General features: G+C 39.5%; 1 protein-coding gene across 9 annotated transcripts in view; it reads right to left on the reverse strand.

Moving 5' to 3' along the window:
- LOC140466665 (mucin-5AC-like) overlaps positions 1–21,141 on the reverse strand; it is a 161,935-nt gene that overhangs the window by 19,630 nt on the left and 121,164 nt on the right. For 8 of the 9 annotated variants that reach the window (XM_072562103.1, XM_072562100.1, XM_072562106.1 and 5 more), the window contains 8 exons: positions 20,617–20,676; positions 19,310–19,669; positions 17,457–17,510; positions 15,164–15,211; positions 14,082–14,141; positions 10,190–10,249; positions 8,918–8,974; positions 2,673–2,720 (listed from right to left, as the gene is read on the reverse strand). In XM_072562103.1, coding sequence (XP_072418204.1) covers positions 2,673–2,720; positions 8,918–8,974; positions 10,190–10,249; positions 14,082–14,141; positions 15,164–15,211; positions 17,457–17,510; positions 19,310–19,669; positions 20,617–20,676 — 747 coding nt within the window. The remainder of the gene's footprint in view (positions 1–2,672; positions 2,721–8,917; positions 8,975–10,189; positions 10,250–14,081; positions 14,142–15,163; positions 15,212–17,456; positions 17,511–19,309; positions 19,670–20,616; positions 20,677–21,141) is intronic. The other variant, XM_072562102.1, reaches the window with a different exon arrangement.

The raw sequence follows: 21,141 nt of genomic DNA on the forward strand, positions 1-21,141 counted from the left end.
AACACTCTCCAGCTTAATAATATATTTCCTTTAATAGGGTGAGCATAACTGTCCACAATACTCCAAAACAGGCCTCACCATGTCCTGTACAGCTTCAACATGACATCCCAACTTCTATACTCAAAAGGTATGGGTGAGTAGATGATAGTTTATAGGAAAGTTGAGTGGATGTTAATTTGCATTCAATCTGCCTCTCTCCCTCCTAGATCACCATAAGGTAGATGACTTGAACGTCCAAATAGAGGTAAATAGGGATGATTTAATTGTCAGTTTAGAGATGTGGTCACAGGATGACAAGCCGAAGAAATGAATATTCAAAAATACGTCATTTTGAATGGATAAGCAAAAAGAAAGAGGAGGTGGCATATCATCTTAATAAAGGGACAAGTTTATTATATTGGGAACAAAGAATCAAGATGGTGAATCAGTTTAGGTGGAGCAAAGAAACGACAAAAGACAACCAATCTTATGGGAATAGTTATTAGTTCACCAGAAGAAGTGGTAATGATGGATTTGGTATTAATCAAGAAATTAGAATGACATGTTACCTGAATAGCACACAAATAATGGGCAGCTTCAATTTAGATATAAACTGGTAAACAGAATCAGTACTGTGGTGTGGAGGAGGAATTCCTGGAGTGTGTACAGTTTGGGCCTCTAACGAAGAAAGCTGAAGAACCAAGTTGGGATCAGATGTTTTTTCAGATTTAACATTATGAATTGAGCAAGGACAAATTAACAAGTTTGCTGTAATGAGCCCTCGGGAAACAGTGACCACAATATAATAGGACTTTACATCAAGTTTGAAAGAGTTATAGTTTATTTTGAAGCGAGAGACTTAAATCAGAATAAAGGAAACTGAAAGAAATTAGTGTTAAATGAGAGGTAATACTTTAAAAGTTAACTGGGTTAATACATTCCCTGGACCAGAGTGTTGTAGGAAGTGGCTGTGGAGATAGCTACCAATGCATCAACTATCCTTCAAAATTCTACAGATTCTGGAATGTTTCCTGCAGATTGGAAATTAGCAAGAGGTAGATAGAAAACAGAGAACCATAGACTTGTTAACTTGACGTCAGTATCAGGCAAGTGTTAGAATCTATTACAAAGGATGTGATAAGTAGATGCTCAAATAACAATATATTTGCAAAGAGTCAACATGCATTCATAAGAAGAATATCATGTTTGACAAGCCTATTTGAGTTTTTTAATGGGTATTATTTGGAGCACAGATGAAAGAGAATTAGGGGTTGAGGTGCATTTGGATTTTCAGAATGTTTTTGATTGTGTCCCATACAGAACATTAGTAAACACATTAAAGCATGTGGAATGGAGGGATGCAGTGTTGGAGATACTACACTCGTGTGGATTGAAAACTGGTGAACAGACGGTGAACAGTAGGAGTAAATGGGTAATTCGTAAGATGACAATCCGTTACAAGTGCAATATCACAAGGAACAGTACTGGTGCCACAGCTGTTAACAAGCTGTATCCATATATGTATTTCTAAATTTGCTGATGACACAAAACTAGATGAGATAGTAAGTTGTGAGAAGGATGCAAGGAGGCTTGGTAAGATTAGGTGAATGAACGAGTGCATAGCAAATGGAACACAATGTGCATAGGTGTAATGTTATCCATTCAATAGAGGAAAGTAATCCTTTAATTAGGAGTGTTTGGGAAATGTTGATATCCTTGCGGATGGACAAGTGTGAATCACTAAAAGGTAGCGTGCAAGTGTCACAAGCGATTAGGAAGGCAAATGGTATATTGGCTTTCTTCACAAGTGAATTTGAGCATAGAAGTTAAGATGCCTTGCTGCATTTGTATATAGCATTAGTATGACAGCACCCGGATTATTACATACAGTCTTGGTTTCCACATGTGAAGAAGGATATACTTGTCATAGATGGAGTGCAATGAGGGGGTCACCAGACTAATCCCAGACTAAGACCGAAATGAGGAGGAATTTCTTCACAGCATCGTAAATCTTTGGAGAGGGCAATGGAAGCTCAATCTTTAAGCAGACAATATTTAAGAAGACACAAGTCAATGAACACAAATGATATCAAGGGACATGGAGATAATATGGGCAAGTGGCATTGAAGTGAATGATTAGCCATGGTCTGCTTGAATGGTGGAGTTGGTTTGTTGGAGTGAATGACCTACTCCTGCTCCTATGTTCATCCATTTAATTGGAAATATTAAATGCCTGACATTACATCTGAACAGATGGGTTGTGTGATTTATTTTTAAACTCACACATGGTTAACATAGTAAGCCATGTTAACTCCCAAGTTTTATTGATTTGCTACAGATTCATTTCCTATCTCAGTCAATAAGGAACTAATGCCTCCTTCAAAATGGGCCGATCTGTCTGCCTATTCCATATATGGATGAACTTAACATTTCTTTGGTCAATTCATTTTCACAATTATTCATAGTACCTTGTGAAATATTAGGTTTGTGCAGAGTGTAGTGAAAACTTGGGAAGGGCAGTGACTAATCAAAAGCTGGCGTTGTCAATTACATTTAAAGAGATAATATCATTTGAAGTTTTGGCATTGGAGAAGACTTTTCTCAAATACTGAGGCCACTTAACTGAGCTCATTTTATCTAATATTTTAAATTTCAGTGAATGGTATGGTCATACACAATGTGTTTGTTGTTACCTGTAGTGGTGGTTCCGATAGTCGAAGTTCTGGTTGTCGGAGATTCTCCTAGTTAAAACACAAAGAAATTAAATCAGTGATTCTGAGAGGACAACTGTCCTGACCGTAGGTCGTAACTCCAGATTTCCTATTAAAATGTTGAACTTTATTTACAACATAAACCTGAAGGAAGGTCGACCATTGAACCACCCCCCCCCCCCCCCCTCCCCGCCTCAGCAGTGAGGCATCTCCTGCAGATATGTTTGTGTTTTACACTTCTAGTTATGTTCAAAACAAAAGGGTTAAAAGCAAACTCAATGTTAGTGACTGTCATTCTAGCGTATCGACTAATATGCTGTGAGCGCCTCAGCTCTGAGAACAGCCAGTTGAACATCCCAACAGTGCAAGTAAAAGAAAGGGAAATATTTCATCTCACTCAAGAGTCAGCCATTGCAAAAAGGGGGTAAGACAAGAGTTTCAATCAATCTACAAAGCCAAGAATGTTGAAACCAACTGTTCAAATCCCAAAACCAACACTATCAGTAATATCCACTGCAACAGCTGCACCATTTAACTATTCACTTGCTGCAAGCAATTCAAAGACTGATGTGATTTTTTTTATACATTTATAATTTTAAGCTCACCTCTTATTTGTAATGATAGTGTTTGTGTATGCATGTTGTGTTACTATTTCTTCTCCAATTTATTAACTTTCTGTTAATTCAAGAAATCCTGATTAAATTGGCTCCTTTTAAACCCATAAGTTAATTTCATCTGGGAGAAAGCTATTGACGAGGGAGGTGATTCTTTTAAAATTAATGCTATTGCAACCAATAAGGGGTTTGCTAAATAACAAAGGGAACCAGTTCACCTCTGTTCACATGGGACCTTAATAATGTGGGATATCTTGGTGGGAAATGTAACCCCAGCTGTGGAACCTCACCCAAGGACTATTAGAAGGAATGATAAAGGAAAATCAAACATTTAAGTATTCTAGTCAATCAATTAATGAGACATGATATAACTTATTCGGATGGGTTCCTATCAAAACAGTCACATGACATGAATGAATAAATAAACATTAGATTGCATTTACTTCTGGATTTGAAGACTTGAAGAAGTCACATTGCATATCCTTGTTTCTGTAGATTATTCACACTGCTGGCTGTGCTGATTAGAGGCAGATGTTCGCAGGTAAAGGGATGGCTGGAAAATGGGAAGCCTTCAGAAATGAGATAACAAGAATCCAGAGAAAGTATATTCATGTCAGGGTGAAAGGGAAGGCTGGTAGGTATAGGGATTGCTACGAGATGGCTAAAGAAATTGAGGGTTTGGTTAAGAAAAAGAAGGAAGCATGTGTCAGGTATAGACAGGATAGATCGAGTGAATCCTTAGAAGAGTATAAAGGAAGTAGGAGTATACTTAAGAGAGAAATCAGGAGGGCAAAAAGGGGACATGAGAAGCATTGGCAAATACAATTAAGGAGAATCCAAAGGGTTTTTACAAATATATTAAGGACAAAAGGATAACTAGGGAGAGAATAGGGCCCCTCAAATTTCAGCAAGGCGGCCTTTGTGTGGAGCCACACAAAATGGGGGAGATACTAAATGAATATTTTGCATCAGTATTTATTGTGGAAAAGGATATGGAAGATATAGACTGTAGGGAAATAGATGGCAACATCTTGCCAAATGTCCAGATTACAGAAGAGGAAGTGCTGGATGTCTTGAAATGGTTAAAGGTGGATAAGTCCCCCGGACCTGATCAGGTGTACCCGAGAACTCTGTGGGAAGCTAGAGAAGTGATTGCTGGGCCTCTTGCTGAGTTATTTGTATCATCAATAGTCACAGGTGAGGTGCCAGAAGACTGAAGGTTGGCAAATGTGGTTCCACTGTTTAAGAAGGGTGGTAAAGACAAGCTAGGGAACTATAGACCGGTGAGCCTGACCTCAGTGGTGGGCAAGTTGTTGGAGGGAATCCTGAGGGACAGGATGTACATGTATTTGGAAAGGCAAGGACTGTTTCGGGATAGTCAATATGGCTTTGTGCGTGAGAAATCATGTCTCACAAACTTGATTGAGTTTTTTGATGAAGTAACAAAGAAGATTGATGAGGGCAGAGCAGTAGATGTGATCTATATGGACTTCAGTAAGGCATTCAACAAGGTTCCCCATGGGAGACTGATTAGCAAGGTTAGATCTCATGGCATACAGGGAGAACTAGCCATTTGGATACAGAACTGGCTCAAAGGTAGAAGACAGAGGGTGGTAGAAGAGGGTTGTTTTTCAGACTGGAGGCCTGTGACCAGTGGAGTGCCACAAGGATCGGTGCTGGGTCCTCTCCTTTTTGTCATTTACATAAATGATTTGGATGCAAGCATAAGAGGTACAGTTCGTAAGGTTGCAGATGACACCAAAATTGGAGGAGTACTGGACAGCGAAGAGGGTTAACTCAGATTACAACAGGATCAGGACCCAATGGGCCAATGAGCTGAGAAGTGGCAGATGGAGTTTAATTCAGATAAATGCAAGGTGCTGAATTTTGGGAAAGCAAATCTTAGCAGGACTTATACACTTAATGATAAGGTCCTTGGGAATGTTGCTGAACAAAGAGATCTTGGAGTACAGGTTCATAGCTCCTTGAAAGTGGAGTTGTAGGTAGATAGGATAGTGAAGAAGGCGTTTGGTGTGCTTTCCTTTATTGGTCAGAGTATTGAGTACAGGAGTTGGGAGGTCATGCTGCGACTGTACAGGACATTGGTTCGGCCACTGTTGGAATATTGCATGTAATTCTAGTCTCCTTCCTGTCGGAAAGATGGTGTGAAACTTGAAATGGTTCAGAAAAGATTTACAAGGATGTTGCCAGGCTTGGAGGATTTGAGGTATAGTGAGAGGCTGAACAGACTGGGGCTGTTTTCCCTGGAGCATCAGAGGCTGAGGGGTGACCTTAGAGGTTTACAAAATTATGAGTGGCATGGATAGGATAAATAGACAAAGTCTTTTCCCTGGGATTGGGGAGTCCAGGACTAGAGGGCATAGGTTTAGGGTGAGAGGGGAAAGATATAAAAGAGACCTAAGGGGCAACCTTTTCACGCAGAGGGTGGTGTGTGTATGGAATGAGCTGCCAGAGGATGTGGTGGAGGCTGGTACAACTGCAATATTTAAGAGGCATTTGGATGGGTATATGAATAGGAAGGGTTTGGAGGGATATGGGCCGGGTGCTGGCAGGTGGGATTAGATTTGGTTGGGATTTCTGATCGGCATGGACGGGTTGGACCGAAGGGTCTGTTTCCATGCTGTACATCTCTATGACACCTGGCACTTCTGTGCTTCCCAGTTAAGGTGTTGCTGCAGTCCTTTCCACTTCAGTCGCCCACCTACAAGCAGGCCATCCTTTTTCTGCTGGTTGCTTTCTGACCACACTTTTATCATACGCCCAAGTCCAATGACACTGCAGTCCCTAACGACTCCCATGGACAAAAGCTGAAAGTCTTATTCATACCATCCTTCTGATTAATGCTGTACAAAAAAAAATCAGCATATCCATCAGCCACTAAGTCTCAGCTGCTCTGACAGAAGGTCTTTATGAATCCTGTTCCTACATTGACATTGAGGCATTAGGGAACCTAAACTTGACTAAAATGCCTAAAAAATTGAATATATTGAAATCACCTCAACTCGCAAGTTACCATTCTGAAACACATGAACCACACAATGCCACACCATTATAACGCTCATTGCTAACCGCACGCAAATTCAGAGGAAATAATTTCAAATAAATATCTGAAACTAAAAGGAAAGTGACATAAGCAAGAAGTCATTACCCAGAACAGCTCCAGCAAATAGATTACAATAGCAAGACTATTTCCTTGGAATTTCTTTACCTTATTTTTTAAAAAGCTAAAGTACTTCCATAGTTCAGGCGAGCATCCTGCATTGAAAAGGTGTGTTTTCACTTGTCCAGAAATCTAGGTGGATTTGGAATATGTTCAAGAACAAATAAATGCTCCATAGCTTACTTCAGCTCCTGACTTTATTATCAATCCCTCATCTTCTAAAGAAAGAAGATTTTGGAATAAATGTAGCTGCCAAACAATTTATTAAGTAGAAAGTTAACAATTACAGCAACAATGATTGTCATAATTGCGATCTAGTTCCTCCTGTTGACGAAAATTATAAATAGCTTGCCGCTACCACGTAAGTTCCAGGGCAATTTTTAAGACTTCCTTAGCATCTACATTGAGACAATTACTTCATCATTACAGACAGAACTGGAACACTTCAAAAATAAACTGACAACTAACTTCACAAATAAAGCCTATGATCAGACCATAGCTTTAAATTGCTTTTGTATTGAAAAGTGTCAAAACACATGCATTTTGGAAAAACAGCCAATAAATATACTTTGCAATAAAGCCAAAAAAAGTCTACTTAAATTGAATAGTTTGCTCTCCACTTTTGCATGGATGTCATAGTTCTGTTATCTTTACTCACTGTGTATCAGAACAGACCTAACAAAACCAACACCTTACAAAATACCAGAGAGAGATTTTTCATATCTATCACAATCACTTGCTCCTGAGATAACTATAAAAGCCATTGGTTACCAGGTGTGGTGAAAGGCTCAGTTGTGGATGCTGTCACTGGATTTGTAGTGTAAAGGAAGAGAAATGCTGAGAACACTACAGTGAAGGCACGAAATGAAGAAGTCAGTTTTGAATTTATTTTCATGATTTACAAAGCCTGAGCTCACACAAACACTCAGAACAAACTTTGACCCCGATTTTTCAGTCAGTTGTGAAGGAATGACACTCATTATGTATGGTATTGACAATTGACATTTTGTGGGGATCTGAGCAACAACTGGAGCATACGTTGAATCGAGAGATACCAAACACCCAGACTGGGGAGTTGTTGAAAGCCCCATTTCACCTCCTTTGGGGAAGGCTGTATGTATTGTGTGCTGATATAGGCAACTTAAGTGTCCTGCAACAGGCCTTCTCCAAGACACAGTGGCTCAGTGGTTAGCACTGCTGTCTCACAGTACCAGGGACCCAGATTTGAATCCACACTTGGGTGACTGTGCAGAGTTTGCACAATCTCCCTGTGTCCGTGTGAGTTTTCTCCGGGTGCTCGGTTTCCTCCCACAGTCCAAAGATGTGCAGGGCAGGTGGATTAGCCACAGGAAATGCAGGGTTACAGGGATGGGGTGGGTCTGGGTGGGATGCTCTTCAGAGGTGGGCTTCGATGGGCTGAATGGTCTGCTTCCACACTGTAGGAATTCTATGACCCTTTGAAAATCAAGTGCCCGAGAGCTGCTGGCCTCTCAGAGGTAGTTCTTGCAAGCAGCACCAGCCATGTGGTGCCAGCTTCTGGCATCAGAGTTCTAGCAGCAGCAGGTAACCCAGGCTTCAGGTGAGGGAGGGTGGTATGGGGGTCATGACAGAGGGATGCAGTGAGGTTGTTGAGACTGCACACATCTCAAGTATTTGGATCACTTGGTTCAGGACCAACCAATAGTAACAGAGCAGATATTGTACACTGTGTCAGCCCAGGAATTCAACACTCAGGAGGAGTGGGAAAGCCTGAATGCCAGGCTAAAGACAAGACTCTGGAGCCATTAGTAAGGAAGCACAAAAAGCTAGCAGATAGATGAGATACAGCACACAACTGACAATTAAAGACAATGCAGGCATGCCTGTACCTGCTCCATGAATGCTGAAATCTTAATATTTAGTGCACACATAGCCTCTTGCATTGGGAGACCAGGGACTCTCATGGAGAGTCAACTCCAGCAAGCTAGTCAGGCGTTGCCAGAAATCTGTGCTAAACTGCAGATTATCAGCCTTTCTTCTGGAATCAAGCATCCAGCACCACAGTGAGGGGCCAATGAGACACCGACACTCTCTACCATGAGCCCAGTCCTCTCTGGTAGGAATGGAGGGTGAACAGATAGAAATATGTGGTGAGAATGGCTGAGATTTCCTATTTAATGAGGTAAGCTACTGTGTTACCAAATATCGCCCATTCGGTTCAGTGCTGCGGGTGAAGAACCGTGGCACCTGGGAATATCTTAAGATGCAGAAGTCATTATTCTCAGGATATCTTGCACAAACCTGCAGAATATTTCCCTTGTGGTCACGTACTAGGTGCATGTTTAATGAGCGAAATTCCTTGCAATGGTTCCTCAGCTACTTTGATAGCCAGCACTAGGGGAAACCTGTAGAGGAGCGAAGCCTCTGACTCTGTAGGCTTGGCTGTCACTTACCAGGTGCGGAGCTGGTGGTAGATGTAGTTGTAGTTGTCTGTATTGGTGGTATAGTTTCTATAGAGCAAGAAAACATTTCAACCTGTTACTTTACAGACTCAAACTCACGTGTGTCTTGTGTAAAAACATGCCTTGCCCGGTTTCCCCTCTCAGTTCAAAGATGTGCAGGTTAGGTGAATTGGCCATGCTAAATTGTCTGTAGTGTCCAGGGATATGAAGGTTAGGTGGTTTAGCCATGGGGTAAGTCTGGGTGGGATGTTTTTCAGAGGTTAGTGCAGACCCGATGGACAAAATGGCCTCTTTCTGCACTGTAAGGATTCTGTCCTAAAGGAAGAGCCATAATTATAAACCAGTGTCCTTTAGTTCTGATATGGGGAAACATTTTTTCCATGTCCACATTATGAAGATTATTCAAGGTCTTATAGAGTTCAATCAAATCATCTCTTATCTTTCTAAATTCTAGTGGAAACAAGCCTAGCATGTCCAATCTATCCTCAAGATTATTCCCACTCAATTAACTGATCTAAATCCATCTACAAACTCCTCAGAAAAACGAGAGAAATGCAGATGGCGGAAATCAGAAACAAAAACAGAAGTTACTGGAAAACCTTAGCAGGTTTGGCAACATCTGTGGACAGAAGTTCTGAGGGAGGGTCAATGAACCCAAAGCATTAACTGATTTCTCTCCACAGATGCTGTCCAACCTGCTGACTTTTTCCAGCAATTTTGTTTTTTGTTGTTGCAAACTCTTTGGCCCAGATTTTCTAATGGCCTAACAGTTGTTATTCCAGTAGAACTACACATGGAAAGACTGCAGAATCATCATCATAGCAGACTCCAAAGGAATTGCTCAGGAAATTGGATTCTCCCTTGGACAATTTCTCTACATCTGGAACCCTCCAAAAGTCTGCATTAAAATCCGAGACTTCAGAGAGTTACAATTAAATTAAACTTTAAGAAAAGTTAGTCAGGAAAAGTGAGACTATTAAATACATGGCCTAACACTGGAGTAGCTATTAAATGCTGATCCCATGCTTAACACACACATCCCTAACTGCACCTCATGGGTACAGGTTAATAAAAACCGACCTAGTTCTCAGTTACAATCTAATGACTAGTGATACAAACATTTTCAAAAGTAAATAGCTAGAAAGGAAAATTCATGTAGAAATATGAAGGCCATATTGTGTTACCTATAGAGTAACAGTTCACTATACACAACCCACTTGTGGAGATACACCTCCTGCAAAGTATATAACACCTCCCACTTACCAGGTACAGAGCTGGTGGGAGTTGTAGTTGAAGTTGTTGTCGCAATCAGTGGTGTCGTTTCTACGGAGTAGAAAAATATTTCAATCAAATGCGCTGCACACTAAAGTTCAAGTGTAGCAGGTTTATCAAGTTACTTTTCTGCTGTGTCTAACAAAGTGCATAAAAAACTCTGACAATTGCATCCATTCACTCCTATCTTAGCCTACTCCAGCAGTCAACTTGACGAACTGAGATTACAACTATTTAGTGATCCATATGTTCAGTCCACTGTTTAAAAAAAATGAGAGTTTTTAGAATTGTCATGCATACTTGTAAAACACAAGTTTCAAATCTGAGTTTCCAATAACCAGAGAAAACTCCTTTAAAATGGATAGGTCTGTAGTGGTTCCGACAGACCAGATAAACACTGCTTCTGAAAGTATTTGGGCATCTATCCTGGAAATTATACCAGGGTCATGTTCCCCAAGAGTTTATTGCACTAATCTATCTGAAATGTATGAAGATACTGGAAGGTCATCTTGTTGAGATACATATGCTAGGAATCTGCCCTACCTTAATCGGGCACATGCTATATTACTTTTTTGAGTAAATGTGAATAAAAGTTAAACAGATTGCCACTTTAACCAATGCATTTGTTTTGTTTGGGTGTGTTCACCATATTGGTTTAAAATATATGAAACCCCAATGCTAACCTGAAATGGGCTATTCCAGGTTTGATGGCATTTTCATGAAGTCTTGTGTGACAATTGATCATCTTCCAGTTTTACACAATTTCACTGTAAACAATGGCAATTCAGCCAAATGTTTCGCTACATGATTGCTCTGGCACTATTTCCTTTTTCTTATTCATAGTCCACTCATTTTAAAGATCACAAAATGTGATCTTATTGATATTCATAGACCACTCAGTTGTGTATACATGGAGTAGAAGGAAGTGAAAACTCAGTAGAATTCATTGCCCAACAAACTTGATTTTCGAACAGTTATCAAAAAGTACAGAGGAACCTCGATTATCCAAATATCTGATTATCCAAAGGGGATCTCTAGGTCCTGATAGAAACATTACATCAAAGAGCTGTTTCAACCCTGATCGCATCTTTTGTTGACAGGTACAATAATTAAAAACGAACTCAGCTCACTGAAATGCTGCCGAAAACAGTCCTCAGCAGTCCGGGTACCATATCACAATGAATGACCTGTTGCCCCCTCTCTCTGTCTCTCCCCACAGTTTCCCCGGTGTTCTATACAGGCATGAACCCTAAACCTCCCCTTCCCCAGATAATCTCTCCAACATTGTCCTGTACAGGGCAGAGGCGGAACCTGTTCTGACAAAAGGTTGTGTGTGTGTGTGTGTGTGTGTGTGTATGCTATTTGGAGACTTACTCCATAAAGGTAGTGTGCTTTTGCCTACTCTCCTGAACAGGGAGCCGACCTCACAGAAATTTCCGAGCCCCAGAGGAAATCAATTAACAAAATAATCATTTATCTGAACAAAATAGTGTCCGCCCATCTCATTCGGATAATCTAGGTTCCTCTGTGATTGGTGAATCCTGAATCTGAAAATCAGAAACTAAATAATAGATAGGTTTTACTGATCCAATCTACATAATATAAGATGATGGCCTGTATGATTTCTCTTAATATTTATATCGAAAGAAATTCTGTCAGTGCGTTAAAGTCAACAGAGTAACTCGCAAAAGGAGAGGGTCCCTTAAAGACCAGCGTGGCCATCTATGTCAGTGGTGGGTAAATTGTTGGATGGGTTTCTGAGAGACAGAATTTACGTGCATTTGGAAAGACAAGGACTGAGGAGAAAGAGTTAACATGGCTTTGTATGTGGAAAATCATGGGTTACTCACTTGACTGAGTTTTTGAAGAGGTGTTAAAGAAGATCGATGAAGGCTGAATGGTACACCCGGGGTGCAGCTACACAGTTCCTTGAAAGTGGAGTTGCAGAGGGGCAGGTTGGTGAAGGAAATGTTTGGTACGCTTGCCTTTATTGGTCAGAACATGTTGTCTATATGGACTTCAGCAAAGCATTTGACAAAGCTCCGCATGGTAGACTGGTTAATAAGGTGAGACACATGGGATCTAGGAGGAGTTAGCCAATTGGATACAAAATTGACTTGAAAGTCGGAGACAGAGGATGGTGGAGGGATGCTTTTCAGACTGAAGGTCTGTGACCAGCAGCATGCTGCAAGGATCAAACTGCATTTCATCATTTATATAAATGATTCAGATGTGAATATAGGAGGTATGGTTCGTAAGTTTGCAGATGACACCAAAATGTGCAGTGTAGTGAACAGTAAAGAAGATTATCTCAGAGTACAACTGACCTTGATCAGATTGACAAATGGACTGAGGAGTGACAGATGGAGTTTAATTTAGATAAACGTAAGGTGTTGCATGTTGATAAGGCAATTTAGGGCAGGACGTACACAGTTAATGATCGAGCCCTGGGGAGTGTTGCTGCACAAAAAGATAGAGGGGTGCAGCTACACAGCTCCTTGAAAGTGGAGTTGCAAGTTGGCATGGCGGTGAAAGAGATGTTTGGTGTGCTTGCCTTTATTCATCCGAACATGTAGTATAGGAGTTGGGATGTCACATTCTGGGTATACAGAGCATTGGTTAGGACACTTTTAGAAAATTATGAAGTCTTATCACTCTTGTATAGGAAAGATGTTGCTAAACTTGAGAGGGTACAGAAAAGGTTTACAAGGATGTTGATGAGCCTAGAGGGTTTGAGCTACAGGGAGACTGAATAGATAGGTAGATACATAGAGATGTACCCTTCGGTCCAAATCATCCATGCTGACAATATGTCCGAAACAGTTCTTGATTCATTTACCAACCATTGACACATATCCCTCTAAACCCTTCCTAATCATGTACCCACCCAGATGCCTTTATAAATGCTGTAATTGTACCAGCGTCCACCACTTCCTCTGGCAGCTCATTCCATACACACATCACCCTCTGTGTGAAAAAGCTGCTCGTTAGGTCCCTTTTATTTCTTACCCCTCTCACCCTAAACCTATGCCCTCTAGTCCTGGACTCCCCCACCCCAGGGAAAAGACCCTGTCTATTTAACATATCCATGCCCCTCATGATTTTATAAACCTCGATAAGGTCATCCCTCAGCTCCAGGGAAAACAGCCCTAGCATATTCATCCTCTCCTTATAGCTTAAATCCTCCAACCCTGGCAACATCCTTGAACCATTTCAAGCTTCACAACATCCTTCCCTCAGTCCATTTGACAATCTGATCAAGGTCAGTTGTCCACTACTGCTGGGACATGGCCTTTCAACTCCTAATAGTTTGGGAATAAGCTGCCAGAGGAAGTGATGGAAGCTGATACAATTTCAACATTTAAAAAGCATCTCGATGGATTTGTGAATAGGAAGGGCTTAGAGGGATATGGGCTAAGTGCTGGGAAACGGGACTAGATGAGACTGGGATGTCTGGTTGGCATGGATGAGTTTTTTGAATGGTCATTTTCCGTGCTGTATGACTATCCTTCTCCGTAGTGGAATATGTGACAAATAAACTTGATATCTAAAGATGTAACAATATAGTATAATAACCCCTTTTTTTATTGGCTTTGAACAACAGGGATGCACTCAGATCATGAAAGTCAGTTGGAGGATTTTACCTCAGCCAGTGCCAAATTACTAACTTATATCTTAGTTTGCTATGTGCTGTGTTTGGAACACAATTTTATAACAATTGCCCAAAAATCACAATATAGTGAAAAAGTGAGACAAACATTTGCAAATCAAATACGTGGAAAGCTCTTTGTTAGGAAAATGGCAGTATTTTGTCACCAACTCAGCGAAATAATCCATTTGTGGAGACAGATTTGGTGTAATTTATGAAATGACTGTCATTTACCAGGTATGTAGCTGCTGGTAGGTGTAGTTGAGGTTGTTTTCCGGATTTGTGGTGTTGTTTCTATAAGGCAAAAAAAAATTCAACGAGCTATGCTACACACTAAGGCTTGTCTGTACCAGGTTTACCCTTTTGTTGCAGGTAGCCAAGCAGAAAGATTGCAAAAATCGAGACACCTCTGCATCAGTCTACTCAATACATTATTGCATCAGTGAAATAATACAATTGTTTAATGATCTTTACATTCAGCTCTTTGATTTCATAAGCACTAAATTTTTATCTCTGCTGTTGCTTCATGATTAATCCAACATCAGGTTGGTTTACAATGGTAGTATTCCACTACCATTTCAACGATTGGGCAGGTAATTTTCAGCTGTCAGTTATGGCAGGGGTGGAGTAAGGATATTCCAAGGAGGAACCCACTGTCCGGAAGTCAATAAAATCAACTGATAGCAGATGGAGAAATAAAAACTTAGTGCCTGTACAGTCCTCAGAAAAGTGGCAATATCTGGACAGAAATTTGTAGTTTATACTAGAGTGACACAGATTGGCTACATCTCTTTCTCTCATTCCCTGATATTACTTTACTCCCTCAGCGTTGGCATTGAGGGAAAATATGTTGAGAATTGACAAATGTATTATTTACAAAGGCTATATGCTGTAATGTTGCCTTCTTCCATGGAAATATACATACGAGCTTCAACAATCCAGAACACAAGGTTGGAAAGATAACATCGGATTTCCTGCTCCTCCGATGCTGCCTGACCTGCTGGGCTTTTCCAGCACCACTCTAATCTAGACTCCGGAAAGATCACAGCCTATTCAAATTGCCCACTAATTGATGCTAAATTCCTGGTATGCTAGCCCTTTCCACTAACTATTAATCTCATGAGTACAATTCTCTAAAAGCTACCCAGAGTTACAACATACCGAACAGTGATACAGACATTTTCAGAGCAATTAGAAAGGAAATGTTGCCTTTATTTACCTACGCTTCAGCGTAAGCAAGTTTGAAAACATTGACCTTCAGAAAAAGACTTGGTGCAAGGTATAAAAGGTTTGTCACTTGCCAGGGATGTACTTACTGAAAGGTGTAGTTGTAGTCATTGTGCTTGTTGCTGTTGTTGTTGTTTCTGTAGAGCAGGAAAAACATGTCAATCTGCTGACCTGTACACTGAGGCTCCTTCATTCTGATTAAAACCTAACAAGATTCTGCTGCATGTTCTAAAAATTTGTAAAATTACAACCTATTCTAACTTAATCTAATATATCAGCAGAGAGAGAGAATAAACCAGCGACCTGGCCCTTGCGTTCAGAAAATCAGTAGGTAAATACAAGCTTGTTTGAAACTGCCGTGTATATCTGATTGCAATGATTTTGGAACTGCAGCCAACATCGGTTTTAATTCGCTTGATATCAGGTTAGATCCATATTAAGTGGAGTTCTCCAGAAAAACACCAAGTCTAAAAATAATTGTACAGCAATCATTTGCAATAAAATTGGTTTCCATTTTCAATGGTGTAAAGACAACATCCCTGCCTCTGGACTAGAAGTCCCCAGTTCAAGTTCCACTGTTCCAGAGGTGAACTGGTTGACTAGAATATTATTGACACCTCACAGTACCCTCCAAATCGGAGTTGATGTCACTATTCAGTGTCATTTATCAATCACAGGAAGCTGAACCATCACACTGAAACATATGCAATGCTGCTGTTACTGTCCATCATGAATTGCGGTTACAATGCTAACTCTCTCAACCTATGAATTAGTTCTTTTCTTGAGACAGATTATCATGCAGAAGACCCCTAGACTGGGAGAGTTGAAGATGGCATAGCTATTCTTAATTTAATGCATTTTCAGATAGATCGCAGATAATTTATCACATTCTAATTGCATAGTTTCACCACAATGATGCATAGAATAACAACCCAGCACCGAATTTGACTGTGTGACTGATTTACCTTTTACACGTCATCCTAAAAATCATAGGGGATAATGTTCTATTGCCTTCCAGTGGAGATGACATGGTGAAGGAAAGTTAAAATCTACAAATGAGCCTATACAATTCTCTAGTAGGCATCAAAACAAAAACTGATAAGTTAGAAATTTAATGTAGTTGTAGCACAGGATGAAATAACCTAAGGATACTCTTTGTATAAACGTTAAGAACTGTGCAATCCTTTTTGACTTTTCTGACTCGTGAATATACCAACTGAATATATTTAAACAATTTTTAATAATTTGTAAATACTGAGGATTTCGACCTACACAAGCTGCACATAGTTTGTACAGATTTATAAGTATTGCCCACTATGTGCTTCTTTGTATTAATTTGATATTGCTTTGGTTAAAGTTATAATTTGCAATCGATTTTTAAAAATAAAACAGCAATTGCAAACATAACAGCGACAATAAAACATATCCAGTAGGACACCTCCAAAAAACAAATTAAAAGCAACTGATCAAATCAACAATATACTCAGTAAGATAATTGTCTGACTTGATTAGAAATACAGACTAAATAAGCAAAATCTGAGAGACTGAGCTAATCATGTTTCCTAACCTGGAAGAATGGATATCAGGAGCTGACCATGTATCACCTTGTCAATCCAAATTCAATCATGCACTGCCTGGATCAATCAAAGTGCAGGAATGTCATTGGCCGTGATTTGCAAAGAGTTAAGGCACCTTAAGAAGGCTCACTTTTCAGTACCATACTGTGTTGAGAGACGACCAAAGAAGAATTTCCGTCGAGGCAGCACACCCAGCCAATAGTGAATTGGTATTTCATTGTTAACCTGTTGAGTCCATTGCCTTGTAAAGTGTCCTTTCTGCTCTATTGTTTTGATGAGGTAATACATTTGTGAACCTTATCTAAAAACACTCACAGCCAGAGTAGTTTTGTATTTAGTCAGAATCAGTGTCTGACAATTAGTGTTAAAGTGGATTTCAGAATTGCAGAACAATGTATCAGGGTTGAAGACAATGAGGAATAGCAAGGTAGGGTTTAACAGCTGGACCTGCAAGTTAGAATGAGACAGACTGCTCACATGATCTTCTCTCCTCCTTTGAGTTCATCAAACATCCTCAGTGTTGGCAATATGTGTCAATTATTTCTGATAAATAAAAGTATGTTATTTTGTAACAATATTTCTCTATGGTGCCTCATCGATTTAGGGCAAATATGAGGAACATAATGTGACAGTTAAACAGCAACTAATCAATCAATCAACTATCATCAACTTCTGATGCAAATCAAATTCCAATAAAAGATCAATGTCAGGAGCACAACTGCTCTATAATTTTCAGCATAATGGACCATACGGAGGAACTTGTGGAGAGGATTCTAGGGCAGAGCATCAAACCACTGTTACTTACCAGGTATGTATTTGGTGGTTGATGCAGTTGTAGTCTGTATGGGTCGAGTAGTTTCTGTAGAGAATGGGAAAACATTTTAATCAGCTACAATTTACACTGGTGTTGTTTGAGTTAGAATGAAACTTGATCATTAACTTTCATGCAGCAGCATGTAGCTTCACACAGAGGTTGAAATTTAGGCACTTCTGAATCTGCTCAATAAATGTAGTTTAAGAAAAGAGTATGAAGTTTTTAATGGTCCTTATACTTGTAGAAATGATATCCAATATATAGCAGTTGAGGAAACTGTTGTATAGATTTAATCGCATTGATAATGGAGTTCCTGCAAACATTAGGTTTTAATAAACAGTCAAACAAAGAGATACTCTTCCGCATTACCAACAGACCAGAAAATACGAGAGAAGCAATCCGGGCAATTACATAGGCGTCGTGCCTCCTAAATCCATCCAGTGCTGTTTGGGCATTTGCGGGGACCCCTTATCCAGAATAGGGAAGCCTTCAGGCCAGCAAGATGTTCAGTAGACTGGCAAAATTTGGAAGGATAAGTGATGGCAAAACGTTGAGTGAACTTGCCAAAAAACTGCATCGATGAACAAAGTTCAGCAGTGGCAATAATAACTCCTGATAGGATTCTATTTTTACTGACATTCATGGACACTTCATGTATTTACATTGTAGTTTGAAAATTTCATATTATATTCGTCATTATGTTTATACGGCTATTTTACAAGTTTGTACATTTATACAACAAGTCCAAAATTGAGATGTGGTAATTACTATCAAAGAAAGATATGTAAAACTATCTAAATAAAACTCTAAATGATCATCGATTGTGCAAAATGCACATAAAGTCATCTTGTAACGGCTGCAGGAAACACAATGGCCCCCATTGTTCGATGTCTAATCAATTTTGAAATGCAGATAGGAGTTGATGGGAATTCCCATCATGCCAAGCTCTGGAGAAATTTCCTGGGAATTTTCAATGCCACCTGAAACCCTACAAAACTATTTGCTTAAATCCAGATGAGAAGACATAAACGAAAAATGGAGTTGTAAGAGATGGACAACTCATCCTCTCGCCTTGCCAGTTTATTTTAACAATTCAGAACACAGGACCAGGGCAAAGAGTAAATTGGCAAATCACACAGAAGGTGGTGCGTGTATGGAACGAGCTGCCAGAAGAAGTGGTGGAGGCTGGTACAATTGCAACATTTAAAAGGCATTTGGATGGGTATATGAATAGGAAGGGTTTGGTGGGTTATGGGCCAGGTGCTGGCAGGTGGGACTAGATTGGGTTGGGGTATCTGGTTGGCGTGGACAAATTGGACTGAAAGGTCTGTTTCCGTGCTGTACATCTCTATGACTCTATAACTCAAAGATAGAATGTGCTAATACTGCAGATACAAATCAACAATTAAATAACTGTAGTTTCAAGTTCAGCATCAAATATCAAGGCACCTCTAAAACTTGTAAACCCTGTAACCTTTATTCTATAGTCGATATCAGAAATTCTCCGCTACAGATGTATCACTTGGGTTTGTGCATGTGTTTGATGTCACTAATTCATTATTTCTTTAGCAGAGGTAGTAGGCTCTAAGATTTGATGTTTTTGCAGACAAAACAACGTTGTTATATAGTACCTTCATTTTCCAACAATTTATGTTTTAAATGAAACATGTTTGCTGCATTGTAAAAGAAAATATAATACTTGTTGCAATATACTGCAAGAAGCTTCAAAAGACAAGAGCTGATTCCCTTCCTCACTTGCTCCTGAAACCCAAAATAGGACCTATGAGTTCTCATTGCTTTTGCAGTGAAAATATTTTTCCCTAGTGCATAACTATCATATTTACCTGGAATGATGGTTGTAGAAGTGGTTTCTGGAAGACTTGTTGTTGTCCATTCTGTTACTGTGTGAGGTTGACAGCAAACTCGAATTTGATAGTCGTAGCAAAATCTTCTTCCTCCCAAACCACTTTCATTGAATGTACAGACAAGTCCTGTGTCTATATCACAGGTCACATTGTCTATTGATTGACTCACTGGCCACTCGGGGAAATTAACAAATTGGCACTGAATTTTATTAATTGTATCAGACAAGGAAGGACACAGTTCATCGCGCATTGAATCCAATAATTCAAAGTCCTCTGGGTTGATCTCAGAAGGTGTGTTGTCATTAATCCAAAGGGACCATTCACCATTACATTCCTCCTCTGCAAAATAAGGAGACTGGACTTACTAAATCTGTTTGTAATCAACTTAGTTCTCAAGAAATCTGAAAAGGGCAAATGACAGTGAAATTTTCCCATGGTTGAACATTAACTAAAAAAAAAGCACAATATTTCACTGTCAGACTGATCTAGTGTCGGATTATTTTGTCGTCGTAGGATTCCACTCATAATATCAAACATCAAGGCAGTGATTGTCAACTGCCAAAGGAGTGAACATGGTGAAATAAAAATCTAAGAAGGAATCCAGAGATTGACTTGAATAATTAGTGAGCTCTAGGAGCTCCTCAATGAGTGATAAATATATTTGGTCACTGAAAACATGTTATTTAATGAGAATAGATTTTATAATGCATCCTTTCCTACTGGAGTCAAGTATGCTTAATTCAAATATCAGGGATATGGATGAGGACGTTTTTGTTCATTACAAAGTGATCCATTAATTCACATCTATTTCTAATATATATCTCTCTTCCATAAAATACTGGACAAAGATATACAAAGAAAGACAAAGATACGGGACACCAAATCATGTATTAAAATATATGCTCATCAATTCATCATCGCTGTGTCAAAAACTCTCTGTTACAGCACTGTCTGTACCTACACCACATGAACTGCAGCCGTCCAGGAAGATAGTTCAGCAGCACCTTCCTAAGGGCAGTTTGGGATGGGCAATAAATGCTGGTCTACCCAGTGACACCCACAACCAGTTAATGAGAAACAAAAAGAAATACAACGTCTAAAGCATTCTCCAAATATTCCATCTAAATGAGTGGAAGTACAAACATGTTTAGCATGAAATGTAAAATATATGCATGTAAAAATAAAATCCATCTCTTATTGTCATCTCAATAACAGATCACAGAGTTGGAAAGTAAAACTCTGATTGAGACAAACATAGTCCTCAGCATAAAATCATTGTCCCTTACCAGGTATGTAGCTGGTGGTAGATGTCGTTGTAGTCGGCTTCTCTGATGGTGTTGTTGTTTCTATGGATCAAAGAAAACATTTCAACTTGTTACACATCACCCTGAGGCTCAACAGAATCAAACCTAAAAACTTTATTTCCTGTTGCATATAGTCAAGTTAAGCAATTATAAAATTAAAATTATTCTTTATCTCATTCTGTCAATAAAATTACTTTAGTCAAGAGACACCACACTATTTTTTAACTCATAATTCAGTATAACATTTCTATGTAAGCGCTACTGGAAATGCCATGTCGATTTATTGGATTTCTGTAAATATAAAGTAAAATACTCTGGATGGTGGAAAACCTCAGGCCTGCCAACGTTAGTGGAAAGAAAAACAGAATTTATGTTTCAAGTTTGATGTGAGTGTTGTTCAGATCTGTAGTTGGCAATAGCCTGTGGAACAGTCTCACATGAGGGAGACACAAACTAAAATGATAAAGAAGGGTTCTGAAGGCAGTTAAGCAACAACATCAGCAATTA

This window comes from Chiloscyllium punctatum, chromosome 44 (genome assembly GCF_047496795.1).
Source record: "Chiloscyllium punctatum isolate Juve2018m chromosome 44, sChiPun1.3, whole genome shotgun sequence".
In the NCBI taxonomy this organism is placed as follows: Eukaryota; Metazoa; Chordata; class Chondrichthyes; order Orectolobiformes; family Hemiscylliidae; genus Chiloscyllium; species Chiloscyllium punctatum.